Below are 17,408 nucleotides of genomic sequence, written 5' to 3' on the forward strand. Positions count from 1 at the left end.
AACACAATTTGTCAACGAATTCTTGTTCCTCGTGGCCCAATGGTCACGGCGTCTGGCTACGAACCAGAAGATTCCAGGTTCGAGTCCTGGCGGGGAAGAATTTATTTTTGCACCATATTTATCTATATGGTTTATTTCAAACTATCAATGATCAAGAGGTAAGAGTAAAAAGGATCTTTGGGTGACTATAGGCCTGATAGGCAACTGTTAAAGGGCTCTGACCAGTTAAGAATGCATAGTCACAGAAATGACTCTTTTTTGATCACTGACAACCTGCGATTGGAGATTGTTCATGAGTCGAACCCTTATTATACTGGTGAACCAATATCACTCATAGTTAGAATTAGACACCTTGGGAATCAGGAAGACCTTTCTAGCTTAAAAGAGGCAATTCGAAAGTTGCATCAAGAGAACGAAGCTAGAGAACAGAATACTAAAAATGAAGATGGAAGCTCATGGTCAATGAAATCACTGTTGAATGCATTTAAGGCAGAATCAGAGAGCAAGGATTCTATGTCTGAGGCTGAGAGAGAGGCTAATGCACGCACTCAAGATCTCATTTCTAAACAGCTACAATTCCATAAGCCTGTGGATCTCATTTCTGGATATGTTCAAGTATCCGGAGTGTTCCAATTTGATCCAGAATTTATCGACGGAAGTAAGATGAAGGATGCCAGCACTAAACTGGTTGGTGTAGACGGTTTGATGAACCACACCAAAGATTCAAACGGGCTTAACTCTACGCATGAGGTTGGCACTAGCATAGGCGACAATTCACTTGCGAAATTCTTCAATTCAAAGCATAGTGTATCCACTGTGGGGCTGACATCAAATTTGGATGAACACAGTAATTTGAATGGCGACGGAAACGCTTTACTCGGTTTGGGAAATATGGGTACGAATGTAGAGTACAAAAGTGTACCCATCTTCTTGGTACCTCAGACACTATTATTTTCAGAATTAACCCTGGAACCAGGAAAGACCACGGTTTATAGATTCAAGTCAGCAAACCTTCCCAAAAACCTAACACCATCATACATCATCTCAAAGAATATCTCGGTTGTATTTAACCTTGAGCTTGGTGTGAGCAGGCTGGTTCATGGTGAGATCAAGCAATACACCATCCGTGTGCCAATCACCGTGGCGCCCTACGTCACTAGCACGGGGTGCCAATACACTTCGAGCCTAAATCATAGCCCTCATATTATGGAGCACGCAAACATCAGAGAGATTAAACAGAAAGCTTTCATTCAAAGAATGCCGTCCACACCATCAATTGGGTACATGAGTCGAAGGTCCTCGTCATTCATGGGTTTACAAGACAAGAAGGATTGCGTTGAAGGTGTATTACGAAATTTTGTGGAGTTAGTCAAATCTAACCAAGACAGTTTCAAAGATATCGAGAAACTGGTTGACTCACAGCTGGATATGCAGTTTGAAAACGAGAAGATAGATGAAGAAGAGCCAATGAATAACCAGTCTGAGGAAAGCATAAAGCCATATATGCAAAAAAAGATGGACTCAGTATCCAGTAACATATCGACTTTGATCTCACTATATGGTAAATCATCTGGGAGTGGGCCTGAAGTAAAACGAGCGTCAGCGGCCGTACCTCAGCTCGAAGATCTGCGAAAAATGTATCAAATAAAATGGAATGGTCAGCCAATAACCAAGTTATACTTGTCTAGATCATTTTACACCACTTCAGATGATATCGATTTGGTTCTCGAGCTTGACCCCGAAAAGCCACCTTTGCATAGAGTAAGCGCAGTAACTGTCTCTTTGGAATCCTTTGAACTGCTTAACCGTGACTACGCTGCTGATCCAGCAACATTAACTAGGCCGCGTGGGAATCAGATATATGAATCGCACGCTATATGCTTCGATACTTGCGATAGAATCCCGCTCAAGATTTTAATCCCTAAAACTCCTATGAAACAAATACCTAGTCAGTTCAAAACTGATATATTCCAGTTCAAATGGATGTTGATAATGAAATTTGTTCTCATTCCGAGGAATGATAATACACCTCTGGAGCAGTTCTATGAAGACTCAAAAGGCACGTTACTCCATGCCAAAGAGTCAATCGAAGGTGAAGATTTTTCATGCCATATACCTTTGCCTATATTGCCTTCGGCTCACAATTTTGGTGGTTGGTGATCTTTCCAATTACTTAGTGGTCTAGATGTAAATACCTATCGGTATACTAACCGAGCCTATATAGCATCATCCCGCGAATGGTCACCTTCATTGGAAGCCTCGTCAACTTCATTTGTAACCCATTCATCATCTTCAGACTCGCCGGATTTGCCTTCTTGAGCGCTATCATAATGTAAGCCTAGACCAACCAATGCACTTCCAATAGCCTCCTGAGTGGAATGACTATTGTTCAAATACTCCGTAGATTTTATATCATCCTCGCCATCCCTCTTCTTTCCTCGCTTTCTCGCATTAAAATATTCTTTCCAAGATGACCATAAATTCTGCTCTTTGTCGCTCGTATTCGATCCTTTCAAATTGTCCTTCGAAACTACGCTAGCAGACCCAGCTGATGGTTCTTGGCTAGTTTGAGACTCCTCATCTTTAGCCTTCTCCTCTAAACTAGGGTGACTGTTAGCCCTCTTTAAATTCTGGAAGGTAGCAGCTAATTTTTGCTGTAAAATAGTCATCGTATCAACGCCATTGTAAGGATGTTTCGGAGGGAATAGATCAAACAACCTATCATCTGTGCAATCTCGAAATATGGCATAGTTTTCGGTTGTTATCCACTTAGCAACCCAAGAATTGTTGAAATGTTGTATGGAATTAGAACGTAGCATTTCTTCAGGTACTGATTGTAAGGCCATTTGATTATCGGTATAAGACGTAACATATTCGCTCAGCTTGATGCTTGACAGTAATCGAGTTAAATAATCCTCAAATTGCCAGCGAATAAAATCCTCACTACCTTCGAACTGAGAATTCTTCGGCGTATAAAGATCATTTTCATTCCAACTTTGCGACACAATATTTGATATGGAGTCAATCCATTTCTTATCGTTCCCGCTTAATTGTAAAGCAGGGCTCAAGGACTTGTCAATGATTTCGACTTCTGATGCGTCAACATCCACAAATATGTGACACAGTTCTGTCTTTTGTTCCGCTAGCAGAGAATTAGAGCTTCCTATCATGAAGAACTGGGTATGCTTCGATTTAATATCATCCATCTGCTGCAGTGGTGTATAAGGCGAGAAAAGACCACCTTTCTCAAAGATGCGCAGTGGGAATCCAAGGAATGCTAAGACCGATTGACGATCACTTGACTTGAATGAAGTTGCAACATTCAGCTCTTCTAACGGCTCGTGCAACTGTGGGCTTCCGCAGTAGTGAAGGTTGGACAGGAGGGTTGGTATGAGACTGATTAAACCAAATTGTAAATTACACAGAGCTTCAACATTGGTACCATAAAAAATGATTTGTTTCTCCAATAAAAGAGCCTTGAGTAGTACTAGAATATCCTTCTTGAGATCATATATTATTTTTCGCAGAGATAAGCCCACATAAAGCTGGCCTTCCGGCGGACTGCCTGGTGAAACCTTGAACATGGACATCAGGTTTTCATGCAGAGAAGATATGATGGTTCTATCAGAGAAATTTCGTTGCATGAAAAAAGCATTAGTGACCAGACTCAACTTATCCTTTATCTGGCCAAAGATCGGTTGTCTCGATATGACCACTATAGCTTTTTGCACTGTAGATCTGGTTATATCACTACCTCTGTGTATCAATTCATCACTGCGAATTTGTCTTGAGCATGAGATTGCGAAAAAGGTAACGTAATCCTTCAATTCATCTTCCGGTAGTTCAGTAGCACCATTTTCAGGACTACACTTCTTCTTTTCATTGAATAATAAGGTGAAATATGTAAACGTCTCTTTAAAAGAGTGTGATCCATCTGGTAAAGCCTGAAAGGGCAAATTGGGCCATATCTTGGTCTCATCCGTTCCAGCGGGTAAACTGCACCAATATTCTGTCTCTGGGCCTCGAGTGTGATGGAAATCCACTACACAAAGTCCTGCTATAACAGGGGCCTCTTCCAGCATTTTGAAGCCTCGCAAACTTCTGATGATATATCGTGAATGTGCTGAACAGACGTGCTTTTCAATATACAGGCCAGACGTGCTAAAATCACTTCGATGTGCGTTTTTGGTCTGATCTATTGCGCTATCAGATTAGGCTTTGTCCATACAGATTCGCGTCTGGGGTAACGACTAGGTGAAATAGTCCAAAGAGTTTAACGATTGATAGCGGAACTATACAGATCGACCTAATTGACTAGAGAAAGTATCTTGTACTGCTTACGTTGCGTCGAACTATGCGAGTTCTAAGCGACGCGATGAGTTACAATGCATACAAGCCGAGGTGATAGACAGTAATTAAGCAAGACAACAAGGATGTTGTTAGTACGGAATTGGAGGAGCCCCGTGACTAACTAGGTGAACAACTGCTAATCGAAAGTTCATTACCACTGGGAATTTCCAGATGAAAAAAATGTATCTCAAATGTGAAATCATGGGACCGCAGGACTTCCATAACAGTAGCACGACTCGGCAACCCAATTGAGCTATCTCAGCAGCTTCAAAGGTCTATACAAGCTCGGCTAATCGATTTGAGCATGTTGTATTGCTGCGACTGTCACGTTGGACGTACATATCATCTAATAATCCTATTAACGACTTCAACCTGATGAACCATTGATTAGTGTGGAATAGTTGCAGGCTATTGACAGCTGGAAAGTCAATTGAGTATCCATGGAAAAGTTAGAGATAGCAGTACAAGAATGTGTTGATTTCATATTTCCGGTAATTCAAAATCTAGCGGCTACCACGGACGAACTGCTAGAGCATCCTCTTCCGGAGGATTCCTTCTCGGCAGATCTGTTAGAATTTCGATGGCCAGCACTTCAAAATGATAGAAATCAAAACATCGATACAGATGCGATTGTTGGCCTGGCTTTGAGAAGAGTTTTAATCGATTCATCACCTTTAGAAGGAGAAAGTGATCAGCCTTCAAATAAAGACAGCCTTTACAAGATTGCGGTTGTGCTTGACTTTTGTTACCATTCCAGAAAAAATCGCAAGAATCCCTTGACGTGGTCGATTGCATTTTTTGCACTTTTCTCCTCCGTAATAGATTCTTTAAGTTGGCCAAGAGGTCTTCTGGAGTTTTGGCCATATGCGGAATCGCGTATAGAATGGTTTAAAATGTGCAATAGTTTGGATCCATTAAGACCTGGAAGCTCTAATTTGATAAGTTACAAGCAGCCGTTGTACGATAAGCTGCGTCATTGGAATGACCTCTTGAAAGCCGTTAAAAATAATTACTACTTGAACACGCCGGCTTGCTATGAGATGAAGTTCAAGTTCGAAAAATTTCTATCAGAATTATTGCCATTGTATGAGGAGTCCAATTTTAATAGATCAGCTTTATTCTCAAACAAGCAAAGTTCTGGGAACCCATGGAATAAAACCATCTCCAGTTCTACAAGGACAGAATCTTCATCGGAGAATATTTTTGCAACGGACTACAATTATGTGTTCGACGAATTACTGACAGCTCCACTCGAGTTTATTTACAAACCTTTGGAATTCAAGATCGATATGGACAAGGTACTAACGCCATTATTAGATGCCATTTTCGAAGTCGAGGAAGACTTTTATAGGGGTATAAAGAAGTCTCATAAGATGGTTTCCAGTATAAACGAAAAACTGAATCACGCATTCCCAGTAGACTTCGAAATCCTTCAAACCAGAGTTCCTAACTATATGAAGATATCCAAGAGAAATAATGAGGAAAGGCAAAAATATTGGACAGAGTTCTTGAATTTGAATAAACTTTTGTCCTCAGCGGTTCAACCCACTTTGCTTGATATATCCGTATCGAATCCAAGCGTAATTTACGACCAAATGCTGGAACTTGACAACGATTACCACAGAAAACAGTTCATACTGCAAATTTGCTTTACTGCTAATTTGATCCGTCAAATTATTACTTCGCCAGATGTCGAAAACTATTATAAAAATTGTTATCAAAAAGAGAGGCCTGCTCAAAGCATAAATTTTCAGTCGCTTAATGAATCTAATCACAAGAAGACATTGTCATTATGCGATTATTTAGTGAATAATCGCACTAAAAAATTCTATCAACATAGAGATCCTCAATTTGTTCTCGTTATAGAAAAGCTTTTAGAGTCAGAGGACTGTTTTTTGAAGGCAAAGGTAGATGGCTTCAAGAGCTTTCAAAGTCTTAACATTTCTGATGAACAGGTTAAGCTAGACGATACTGACTATTCGTATAAAAAATTTGGGTTTATTCTTCTGGGCAACAAGTCACTCAATAATGTTTGGAAAGTTAAAACTGGCCTTGATGTGATACCCGAAGCATCGAAGAATGCAAAGGAAATTTTTGAGGACTTGAACAGCAAGAGAAACCATGTGAATATGGATCAAGAAGACCTTGAAGCCTCAGACGATAGAATCGTAAAGGACTGGCAGATTTTGCGGTCTCTGAGATCGCAGTATCTTTTCAGCTTCAATAAAATTGATGAGCATTCTGGATTAGATGGTCTCTTTGAAAGTAGCCTAAGTGACTCCCGGCTTAGCGAGAGAAGAAAACTACTTGAAAGGCTGGTTGAGAAGGTCAAAGAGCCGCATTTATTGAAGCTCCAATCTGCGCGTGAGTTCATGACAGACAGGAAGAGCAAGAAAAGATCTCTGGAAGAGGAAAAAGGAAAACGAAGGTGGTCAAGAAACTCAGACCAGGAGAAGAAGAATCCGATCATGGATCCTTTAATGCTACATCTCCAATTGAATTTCCCGTTACAGCGGAGTCCAAAGAGAACGAAACCACCTCATCATCACAAGTACAAATTGAGGAAACAACTCAGACAGATGAAAACACAGCAAATATTTCAACACCAGCTGCAGCGGACGCAGAGAAAACCACTATTGGGCGAGAAATTGCAGAAGGAAACAGTGCAGTCACCGATCAGAAGAGTCAAAACTCAACAGAGACTACAGTTGGTAATTCAAGTGAGCACTATCAGCAGCAAACTCTGTTGACTGACTGAAACCCCACAATTACAGTGAAGGAACGTTCAACATTCATCACTGTGCAAAGTTTCGAAACATTTTTTTGTAAACCAATCTGGTAGAAGCATTTAAAAATATAGTCTATAGATTAATCGAGGGAGCACTAGTATTTCGTCTCAAACAATAGCAGTACAGATACCTTGAAATCGGTATTGTCTTCATCCGTCAGCATGCGCACCTTATGACCTTTATAAGCCAAGTACGTGTGCAGATCGATGGAGAATACAGACCTACGCTCTTCGGTCATCATAAAATCAATGCCTGAAAAATCAATCACAATCTGAAACTTTTCTATTATCATCATGGGCATTCTAACATCGTAAGGAAAAGTGAGTGCCTCGATAATTTGCGATGATAGCTTGGGTATCAAAGATTCGAAGTTTTCAAGTTCCTCTGCAACAATATCTTGAATCAGGATTTGCAATAGCGGAATACGGCTACTATTAACTTCCTGCCAGGAGAAAAGAGATGACTCTAAGGCTCGTAAGTTTGTTGTGAATACTGAGGGGCAGTTTTCAGTAAATTCAAAGATTACTGTATCTCCCTCAAAGGGATCCTCGGAAGGCGCAATCACTGGCGGAGAGAAAGTAGACGTAATCGAGGAGGCTCTTCTTTCTCGGGTACCATTGGAAAACACGATAGCGCTTTGCCTTCTAGCCATATCACTATTCGCACCTGCTAAACTGTTCAGCCGAAATTCTGAAGGTGAGACGGCATAGTTCATGTCACTTGAAGCATTGATATCAAAAAACACATTAGCGTAAGCAGTGGAGGATCCCGAATTGCCGACATCGATGGATGATACATTCGACATGTGTTCAGCCTTCAAATTACGATCTTCATAGTGGCTCATATCAATCAGGCGAAACCGCTGCATGAATGGAACTTTGAAAATAATGTACTCTTCATCATGAATTAGATCGCATTTCTTAGCCAAATTCGGATTTGAGGCTATTGAGTTCATCAAAGCACCTTCATCAAAAGCGATAGTTAGCGAGCTGGTAGACTCAGCACTGGGAATAATAAGTTTTTGAAGCAAGTAACATTGCCACAAATTCTTCAATTCCAAAGAAGTTACACTCGATTTAAAAGGACTTATCTCGAACGAGCGGGAGGATGGAATATCTGAGAACCTAACTTTTGGGGTATAAATAGATAATTTAGTGAGTGGAAAAGGACAGGATTCGAGCCAATGTAATTGTTCTTCTGACACTAAAGTGATCATAAGTTCACGCAGACAGAGGGAGGCTGATGACAAATCAGCCCATGGTATTATAGAGGAACCACAGTCAAGGCATTTCAGCGTCGAGAAGTTACAATCACGAAAGGAGACCGAATGACTCATCGTATCGTTCAGCCTAAGCGTCAGCTTCCTAAGGCTCGGGAAGAATAGATTACTAAATTGTGGATCGTCCGATCGCAAAGATGGAACTAAAGTCAGCTCTTTTCTAATATCCTGGCCATCTACCGGCGGGTAGTGAGATCCCGAAACAAAATGTGTCAATGTTATGGAGTCACACCGAGGGAGCCTGAAAGACATATCGGGATCGCCTACGGGAAACTTCATTGATTCTATGACCCTAAGTTTAGGACATCTCGAAAGAAAACTTGAAGACGCTTCATCATATACCAAATAATTCAATTGCTTTATGGTATCCAGATCCTCAGCAATGAATTGATGGGATGTATTCTGAATATCAAGCGAATATATGCTATTCAGATTGTAGAGATATGTTCGTTCGAATAGCGTATTAAGATCACACATTTCGTCCTTGTTGGCCTCACCATTCCCCAAAACATGTAGCTCACACAGTTTCACCTTCTTTCGATACAATGACAACTCTCGGAAATAGAGCTTACTGAGAAAGTTCAACGAATTGCTGTAAATTATGCACAAGTTGGTCCCTTCAAGAGCCGTTTGAGCGATATCGTTCAGCATACTGGCCAAAACATCATTGTAGCTTCTATCTGAGTAAATCACCACCAGGAGACTCGAAAACTCAGTAATAAACCCTTTTAACTGCTCAAATTGCGGATGATTTGTTGCAATATGGAAAGTATTATCCTTGGTCATAAGTATCTCGTAATCTAGAAATCGCTGAGTAACATGTCGCTTCTTAGAACCATCTTCTACCACCACAACTCCCAGTTGCTTCCTCACAAGGTCTCTATAATGACAGTTAATATGAGACCACGATATCGATGTCTTACAACTATCCAACCCCTCGGATATGATAAGGTCAACTAGCTCATTTGGGAACCGCATAAAGACACAATCGAGTATCAACAACACATCAACATCGAATTTCAAACCAGATCACAATAGTCAGCCTTTAATTACTCGAATTTAAAGTGATGCGCCGGTCTCTCTATAATGAAGTTTACTTAGCGAGCGCGATAAGCTTAAAGCGATTTTTCACTTATATATCAGTTACAAGTATAGACAAAATATTGAGAGAACCCTTTGTTTGCCCATTAAAACCACCCGCTGGCAATGACTTACACTCTTAGCTGCTGTGATGACGGTTCTGGGGTTACAGTTGGGACAATTATACGATTTGATAATGTCACGATCCTGGTGGACCCAAGTTGGCACAGTTCCAAAATTTCCTATGAGAACAGCGTAAGATTCTGGTCTGAAATAATACCCGAAGTTGATATTATTCTGCTTTCTCAGCCATCTGTAGAGACTCTGGGCGCCTATGGCTCTTTATATCACAACTTCCTGTCACATTTCATATCTAGAATCGAAGTCTATGCTACTCTACCGGTGAGTAACTTAGGTAGAGTGACTACGATTGATTACTATACTTCCAAAGGGCTAATCGGCCCTTTTAAAGCCAATCAGATTGATCTGCGAGATGTTGAGTTTGCATTCGATCATATTCAGACCTTGAAGTATTCTCAGCTTGCGGATCTACGATCCAAGTACGATGGTCTCACTTTAATTGCATACAGCGCAGGGGTAAGTCCCGGAGGTTGCGTGTGGTGCATATCAACATATTTTGAGAAACTGGTATATGCATTCCGATGGAATCATACTCGTAATACAATTTTGAATGGATCATCCCTACTGGACAAGACTGGTAAGCCTCTGGCGACATTAGCGAGACCATCGGCAGTTATAACCAAACTAGATAAATTTGGATCTTCAAAACCTCACGGGAAACGTGTTAAAGTTTTCAAAGATGCTCTAAAGAGGGTTCTAAGTTCAAGCGGATCCGTCTTAATACCAGCCGAAATTGGAGGTAATTTTCTAGATCTGTTCGTACTCGTTCATGACTTCCTTTATGAGTCCTCTAAAAGCAGACTTTTCGCACAAGTTCCTGTATTACTAGTAGCATATTCCCGTGGAAGAGTGTTGACCTACGCCAGATCCATGTTGGAGTGGCTATCCTCATCGCTTCTCAAGATTTGGGAATCCAGAGATAATAGATCCCCGTTTGACTTGGGCAGTCGATTCCATGTTATCGCACCCACAGATCTCACAAAATATTCTGGACCCAAGATATGCTTCGTTTCGCAAGTCGAGACGCTTGTCGATGAAGTTATTTCGAGACTATGTCAAACAGAGAGAACCACAATTATATTGACATCATCAGACAATGATGATACTCGCACTTTATCAGTGCTGCATAAAAATTGGGATCTAGCGCAAAAGCAGCGTGGAGCCGAAGAAGGGCAATCGATCAGTTATTCAGAATCTCTGACCTTAAAGACTGTTCAGACAAAGCCCATGACAGGCGAAGAATTGGAGCAGTATGTTGCTGGAATTACTGAGCGTAAAACCAAGAGGAAAGAATTGGAGGAGTCCCTGCACAAGGATGTCAAGCTCGCTGGAAAAATATCCCGTAGATTGGATGGTAAAGACGACTCAGGTAATATGAGAGAAGATGGACAAGATCCCGAGGAAGATGACGATGAGGATGAAGACGAGAATTTACTTGATATATTGAAAGAAAAAAGCTCCACCTCCACGGGACAAACCGCAATAGATATTCCGGTAGATTATTTGATTCAACCCACGTCCCAACCGAAGCACAAGATGTTCCCATTTCAGCCGGCAAAAATCAAGAGTGACGACTATGGAACTTTTGTCGACTTCAGCTCTCTGATACAGAATGACGATGAAGAAATGGATCAGAAGAAATCATCAGCAGCAGATGAAGCTGAAGAAGATGAGGATCCTTACGATTTGTCTGAAAACCGCCGAGAAACTTCAAAGAAACCCCGCAGAGAGGCCAAGAAGGGGAAAGGTAAAAATCCTGCCGAATCATTCGACAATATCGATTATCTTGACCCACTTCAGAATCCTATGAACCGGAGCGAGTCGACCAGCAAAGTAACGATCAAATGCTCGTTGGTCTACATCAATTTAGAGAGCTTGGTTGATCAAAGATCAGCTTCCATCATCCTTCCAGCCTTAAAGCCCAGAAAACTACTGTTACTAGCACCACCAGAATGTCAAAACGCACAGTCTGTTTCAACTATGCAAAAGAGAGATGTTGACATTGTGGAAATGCCGATCAATAAAGCGATAGAGTTCATCACGACGATCAAATCTCTAGACATCTCCATAGATCCCGACCTAGAAGCACTGCTTAAATGGCAAAAAATCGGTGAAAGCTACACGGTTGCGCATGTCATAGGAAGACTAGTGAAGGAGAAACCACAAATGGCTAAATCTAAAGGAGTGGGTAAACCCCAGAGCAAGCTCAACCAACAGGCCAGGTCTAAGCTTGTACTAAAACCTCTTCAATCGACTTTTAGAGCTCATGTCGGTGGCTCGCTATCGATTGGGGACATTAGACTGGCAGAGCTGAAGAAGAGGCTCACGGAGCGCAACCACAGAGCCGAATTCAAAGGCGAAGGTACTCTGGTGGTTGACGGTCAAGTGGCCGTACGCAAGATTAGTGACAGTGAAACCATCGTCGATGGAAGTCCGTCAGAACTCTTTTACGACGTCAAGAAATCCATCACAGATATGTTGGCAAAAATATGAAGTATTCTCCAAGTAATCTAGAACTAAAGTGAGGAATTGAAGCGATTTTGAGAGCTCAGAAGCGAATTAAATAGAACTTTATATAACTTTAATCAAGATTCAAGCATTGCCGTCACCGCTAACGAAAAACTGGCATCAAGTTAAATGAAGTAAACTATAAGTCGATGGATTGAGTATGATTCACTTGAAATACTTTCACACTGGCCGCGCAAAGTGTCATGTCTGATCAGAGCACTAGAGGTCGTCAGCCAGGAGCTGTTAATCAACGTCTTTGGGGGGAAAACTCGCGAGCAAAGGGTAATGACGGGTATAATTCACTGCCAGTGAGGATAAGTGGATCGCTGACTGCAGAGCAGATGTGTGCATACCAAACTATGTTCAGGATCCAGGAAATTACCTCTACATTACGTTCTAATGATTTAAATCCTCCCGAACGTAACAATAGATCACCGTCACCTGCACCGGCGTACGATGCAAGAGGAAAGAGAATTAATACTCGAGAACAGCTTTACAGAAGAAAATTGGAGGAAGAGAGGCATAGACTTGTTGAAATTGCACTCAAGATGATCCCTCACTTCGTAGCTCCGGAGGACTATAAGAGACCTGTAAAATTTCAGGACAAATATTATATACCGGTCGACACTTATCCTGGGATAAACTTCGTGGGTCTCTTACTGGGACCTCGTGGTAATACTCTGAGAAAGCTACAGGAGACTTCAGGTTGCAAGATTGCCATAAGAGGAAGGGGGTCTGTTAAAGAAGGTAAAAATGCCAATGATCTGCCCAGAGGAGCGATGAACTTTTCGGACCCACTACACTGCCTAATCATAGCTGACACAGAAGATAAGATTCAGAAGGGCATTAAAGTATGCGAGAACATTGTCGTCAAAGCTGTAACTTCACCGGAAGGTCAAAATGACTTGAAGAGGGGACAGCTGAGGGAGTTAGCAGAATTGAACGGTACACTTAGAGAAGATAATAGACCGTGCCCCATTTGTGGGCTGCAAGGTCATAAAAAATATGAATGCCCAAATATGGAGACATTCGCACATAAAGTCATATGCATGAGATGTGGACAACATGGTCATGCCACCATTGATTGTCGCACACCAATACAGGGCCAATCTGTTCAAGAGTCAAGATATAGTCGTTATGATGGAGATGGAAACGCTGTATATGCGCAGTCTTGGCGGGAAAACCTACCAAGCAGCGATTATCAACAAACTGCAGTCACTTCTTACCGGTCCCGCCAAAATCGTGATTCATATAATTCGACGCCGGACATGCAAGATAAGGGAGCCATCCAACCAGGAGTCTCTCAAAATATGACACAAGCTATCCCACAAGGCGGCTCACAATCCGTTCTGTCAAATGCCACTTTTACACAAGGTACAGGACAGTCGAGAGAGGAGCCGGAACGCAGGCTAACAAGCCCACCTGGCTTAGATTCGAGCATGGCGGCGCTCAGTGGCTCCGCTTGGGGTATACCTGGCATACCAGGTATGTCCTCACAGACAGGAATGGAGCCTGGAACAGTGCCGTCCACCGCAAATTTACCGCCGGGAATGGATGCGACACCTGGAATTGGCTTTCCCGGCGACGATACTTCGCTTCTTCCACCAGGATTAGGTGGACCACCTGGACTTTCAGCGCCCGATGAAACATCACAGGAAAGTAAGAGATTAGACGGACCTCCAGGCTTGTAAAAACTATTTGACACAAAGAAGGGTAGTATGTATCGAAAAGCTTTTTAATGCCATTTTGAATCTACTAATGAGTGATTATAAACGTACAGGCTAACTCAGGTACTTCATGCCTGTTGACTTTCGTTCCATTTCTTGGCCAACGCTAAGAACTTGGAAACATTTGGTTCCTTGCTATTATCATGCTCGTCATCTGGGAACTCGTAGCTTTCCTGTTCGATAGCATTTGGCCCTTGCTCTCTGATTAACCGCGGCATCCTCTTTCCGATTGCCTGTCGGTCTTCATCGCTTCCATGATTGTCCTCGAAGCTCTTGTACGCTTCATAAATCACTGCCCTATTTTCCTTATGGTCGGTTCGCTTGAAATGCTTCAACGCCCTCTCAAACACCTCTCTTGCGCGGACTATGTTCTCATCCGTAGCTTCAAAGTTAAGCTCGTCATCATCGTCTATTAGGTTCTCTCGAAGAGAGTTTAATTGCCCTTCGGATGGGTTGGAACTTTCGTAAAGAGCATACGTAATCCACAATTGCGGCAAGTTCTCGTTCATCTGTATATATTTATCGAACAGCTGTCTTGCTCTTCCGAATTCCTCTTCATCCGTTTCGAACTCAATTGATCTTTGCATTAAAAATATCATGGAGTCTTTTGAAAAACCTATCGCATCAGCATTGCTGATCGCCAAGTCATAAATTGCCCTGCATCTGTCTTCGTCTCCAAGATTCTCCTCCAGTTCGGCATAATTAACCCAAGTGTCGACCTTCAATGGATTAAACTCCAAAAACTTCTCATATATTTTCCGAACCCTGTCAAATTGCTTCAACTTTATTTCTAACTCGATATAGCCTCTGAAAGTTTTAACCTTGGGACATGTGCCTAGGGATCTTCCAAGTATCTTTCTAGCGGTATCAATATTCCCCTGTCGAATCTCAAAGTTTGCATACATGAGCCATACTTTGGAAAAAGTGAATTGTTTGTGTGGGATCAAATGGTCGACGAGCCTTTTGTACAAGCCCCTACAACACTCTATGTTACTCATTTCAAGTTCAACAAATGTCAACAGCCTGATCCATAGGTAAATGTACTGTTTCCACGCAATGTTTTTAACCGAAGCTGTTGGTTCATTACTGGAGACCGACTTTTTTAGTGTCTCCAGAACTTGAGGTTGGAAGTAAGCTTGGACAAGATCTAGATATAGCCACCAAGTATCATAATCTCGCGGGCTCTCTCGTAGACGCTCTTCATAACTTCTTTTCCTCTTATGAATCACGCTTTCTTCTGCCGAGATGATATTGCCAAACTTCTTCTCAAAATGTACCAAACTGTTCCTTAGCTCGTCTCTTTGGGGCCATTTCTCGATTGCTATATCATATAGTGCCCTACATCGTTCATACTCCTGTTGTGCAGATTCCCAAGTTGCAAATGATATAATCAGACTAATTAGATCATCTTCTCTTTCTTTATCTGGAAATGACGCCAACGTATCAACAGCCAGAGAATACACTTTCCTGACTGTGTCCACATCACCGTACGTCGTTTCAAACTGAACCCATTTTCGCCACGTCGATACCATTGGATGTACTAGAACGTATCTTGAATATACGTCTCGAGCATTCTCAAAGTTCTCTTGTCTAACTTCAAACGCTACAAACGAGTCCCAAGCATTAGGGTGCGGCTCGAGAGATGTCCATTTGGTGAACAACGACCTTACAATGCTGATGTTGCCCAGTGATTCTTCCATCAGTAAGTATTTGTACCAAAGCTTGTCCACACGCGGAAGCGTGTTGATAGCTCTATCCAAAAGGTTTCTAGCATGATTAATGAATTTGCTCTTCAACTCTGTATCAATGTATCTAATCCATAGCGGTATATAGCCATTGTCCACTAATAACGCTCTCTCGAAGATAGATCTGGCTCGCCTCATGTCATGCTGCTCCACCTCGAACTTGGCGTATCGTATCCATTGGCCCATATCCAGTCGATTGCGCTTCAAATAGGTCTCATATTCGCTCCTTTTCCTCCGCTGGTATTCATGAAGTTCTTCAAGATCTAGTATATCAACTTTTGTAGATGGTTTGACGACCTTCCTTCTCTCATAAACTTCTTTCAAAATCTGCTCAGCTGAAATCTGCTTGTTAACCTCATCATCCATGATCTAAACCTGTAGACCGCTTTCTCTATGTTCTTGTGTTGTTCTTTGGCATATGAGAACGAGCGATGATCTTTAATTTAAACCAGCTTTAACTTCAACGCTTTCATTGTATACGCACCAACAACAATTAGGAGAAAGTACTCAATGTAGTTCAATCCCCACCTCATCAGTACTTTATGTACTTAGTTAATAATTGCGTTTATTCAAGTCGCACTTACTTAGTATTTAAGTTCAATATAGAGTCGCGTAGGGACAAAGACCTGAACAGCCTTCAACATCCTCCTCTCAACGTCAGCACGAGATGCAGAACCATACCATCGACGAGCTTGGCGGCCTCCAGGGTCTGTCGGTCGTCACTGTTATTAAAAGAGTTAGTAAATTTCTCTATCGACAACTAAAGTCGGTTTAAGACATACATCTGTTTACCTTGAAATATAAGCCGTTGTTGAGATGGGGGGATACCCTCTTTCTCTTCTAACAGCTGTTTGATACGATATATCGGAGCATCACTCTTCAGTTCCACTGCAATCTCTTTACCAGTCAGCGTCTTGACCTTGATGATCATCTTCAGTTTCGTGAGGGTTTAAGAAGCAAAGATTGGGAGGCCAAGCAGGCTTCTATAGCTGTTTATCTTGAATTTTCAAGGTTTTAAAGAATCATCATCCTTAACATTGAGCGTTCTCGCTAGCTGAAAGTTGATCAAAATCATCAATAAGATCAAAATGCTTCCTACACCATACGTTCGATGCGATTATGATACGGTTTATGAGCCCTCAGAAGATAGCTTCCTGCTCTTGGATGCTTTGGAGGAAGAAAGAGCAAGTTTAGGTGCCACATTTCAGGATAAGTTGTCAATTGTCTGCGAATTGGGCCCAGGCTCAGGTATAATCACTACGTTTATGATGCAAAATGGAATCCCAACGAAGGACAAATCCATCTATTTGGCGGCGGATATCAGTCCTTGGGCACTCGAGGCAACTAGAGATACTGCTAAGCATAATAGCTGCAACGGGACTTACTTGGAACCATTACAGAGCGATTTGGCTTCCTGCTTAAAGGGTCGAGAAGTTGACTTGTTAGTCTTCAATCCTCCCTATGTTCCAGCAGAGCACGTTCCAGAAGCTCCTAGGATGGGAGAAGATCACCGTATGTGGCTTGATCTGGCGCTGCTAGGTGGCGAAGACGGTATGGCTGTTACTAAAAGATTACTTGATCAGCTCGATAACATACTCTCAAAGAAAGGGGTCGCATACATCCTATTTTGTGCCCGAAATAGGCCTGAAGAAGTGGCCCAAAGGATGAGACATAATGGAAAGTGGAAAGTTGACCTGATAATGCACAGGAAGGCAGGTTGGGAGGTCTTGAGCGTCTACAGGTTCTGTAGAGACAATGCAATCTAATTTAGTTAGTTCTAATTTATAAA

General features: G+C 41.9%; 9 protein-coding genes and 1 non-coding gene across 10 annotated transcripts; 6 read left to right on the forward strand and 4 right to left on the reverse strand.

The window, feature by feature from the left end:
- Positions 1-25: 25 nt before the first annotated feature.
- TDEL0Ftrna8R lies at positions 26-98 on the forward strand. Its single transcript has one exon. It is a non-coding gene; the product is annotated as a tRNA-Arg (tRNA).
- A 133-nt stretch (positions 99-231) lies between these two features.
- RGP1 (Rgp1p) lies at positions 232-2,160 on the forward strand (the record flags this gene model as incomplete). Its single annotated transcript, XM_003682405.1, has 1 exon — positions 232-2,160. One exon carries the CDS (start codon positions 232-234, stop codon positions 2,158-2,160), a length of 1,929 nt encoding a protein of 642 aa, XP_003682453.1.
- A 56-nt stretch (positions 2,161-2,216) lies between these two features.
- On the reverse strand, positions 2,217-4,082 carry AVL9 (Avl9p; the record flags this gene model as incomplete). The annotated part of the gene is made up of 1 exon (XM_003682406.1): positions 2,217-4,082. One exon carries the CDS (start codon positions 4,080-4,082, stop codon positions 2,217-2,219), a length of 1,866 nt encoding a protein of 621 aa, XP_003682454.1.
- Positions 4,083-4,790: 708 nt separating this feature from the next.
- On the forward strand, positions 4,791-7,100 carry HPR1 (Hpr1p; the record flags this gene model as incomplete). Its single annotated transcript, XM_003682407.1, has 1 exon — positions 4,791-7,100. The coding sequence occupies one exon, from the start codon at positions 4,791-4,793 to the stop codon at positions 7,098-7,100; it is 2,310 nt and encodes a 769-aa protein (XP_003682455.1).
- Positions 7,101-7,233: 133 nt separating this feature from the next.
- On the reverse strand, positions 7,234-9,396 carry TDEL0F04340 (uncharacterized protein; the record flags this gene model as incomplete). Its single annotated transcript, XM_003682408.1, has 1 exon — positions 7,234-9,396. The coding sequence occupies one exon, from the start codon at positions 9,394-9,396 to the stop codon at positions 7,234-7,236; it is 2,163 nt and encodes a 720-aa protein (XP_003682456.1).
- Positions 9,397-9,624: 228 nt separating this feature from the next.
- CFT2 (cleavage polyadenylation factor subunit CFT2) lies at positions 9,625-12,132 on the forward strand (the record flags this gene model as incomplete). Its single annotated transcript, XM_003682409.1, has 1 exon — positions 9,625-12,132. One exon carries the CDS (start codon positions 9,625-9,627, stop codon positions 12,130-12,132), a length of 2,508 nt encoding a protein of 835 aa, XP_003682457.1.
- A 218-nt stretch (positions 12,133-12,350) lies between these two features.
- MSL5 (mRNA splicing protein MSL5) lies at positions 12,351-13,838 on the forward strand (the record flags this gene model as incomplete). Its single annotated transcript, XM_003682410.1, has 1 exon — positions 12,351-13,838. One exon carries the CDS (start codon positions 12,351-12,353, stop codon positions 13,836-13,838), a length of 1,488 nt encoding a protein of 495 aa, XP_003682458.1.
- Positions 13,839-13,942: 104 nt separating this feature from the next.
- CLF1 (Clf1p) lies at positions 13,943-15,985 on the reverse strand (the record flags this gene model as incomplete). The annotated part of the gene is made up of 1 exon (XM_003682411.1): positions 13,943-15,985. The coding sequence occupies one exon, from the start codon at positions 15,983-15,985 to the stop codon at positions 13,943-13,945; it is 2,043 nt and encodes a 680-aa protein (XP_003682459.1).
- Positions 15,986-16,256: 271 nt separating this feature from the next.
- On the reverse strand, positions 16,257-16,550 carry RUB1 (NEDD8 family protein RUB1; the record flags this gene model as incomplete). Its single annotated transcript, XM_003682412.1, has 2 exons — positions 16,257-16,341; positions 16,402-16,550. The coding sequence occupies 2 exons, from the start codon at positions 16,548-16,550 to the stop codon at positions 16,257-16,259; spliced, it is 234 nt and encodes a 77-aa protein (XP_003682460.1).
- Positions 16,551-16,707: 157 nt separating this feature from the next.
- MTQ2 (S-adenosylmethionine-dependent methyltransferase) lies at positions 16,708-17,385 on the forward strand (the record flags this gene model as incomplete). The annotated part of the gene is made up of 1 exon (XM_003682413.1): positions 16,708-17,385. One exon carries the CDS (start codon positions 16,708-16,710, stop codon positions 17,383-17,385), a length of 678 nt encoding a protein of 225 aa, XP_003682461.1.
- Between the last annotated feature and the right edge of the window lie 23 nt (positions 17,386-17,408).

The sequence above is a fragment of the Torulaspora delbrueckii genome, chromosome 6, assembly GCF_000243375.1.
Source record: "Torulaspora delbrueckii CBS 1146 chromosome 6, complete genome".
NCBI lineage: Eukaryota > Fungi > Ascomycota > Saccharomycetes > Saccharomycetales > Saccharomycetaceae > Torulaspora > Torulaspora delbrueckii.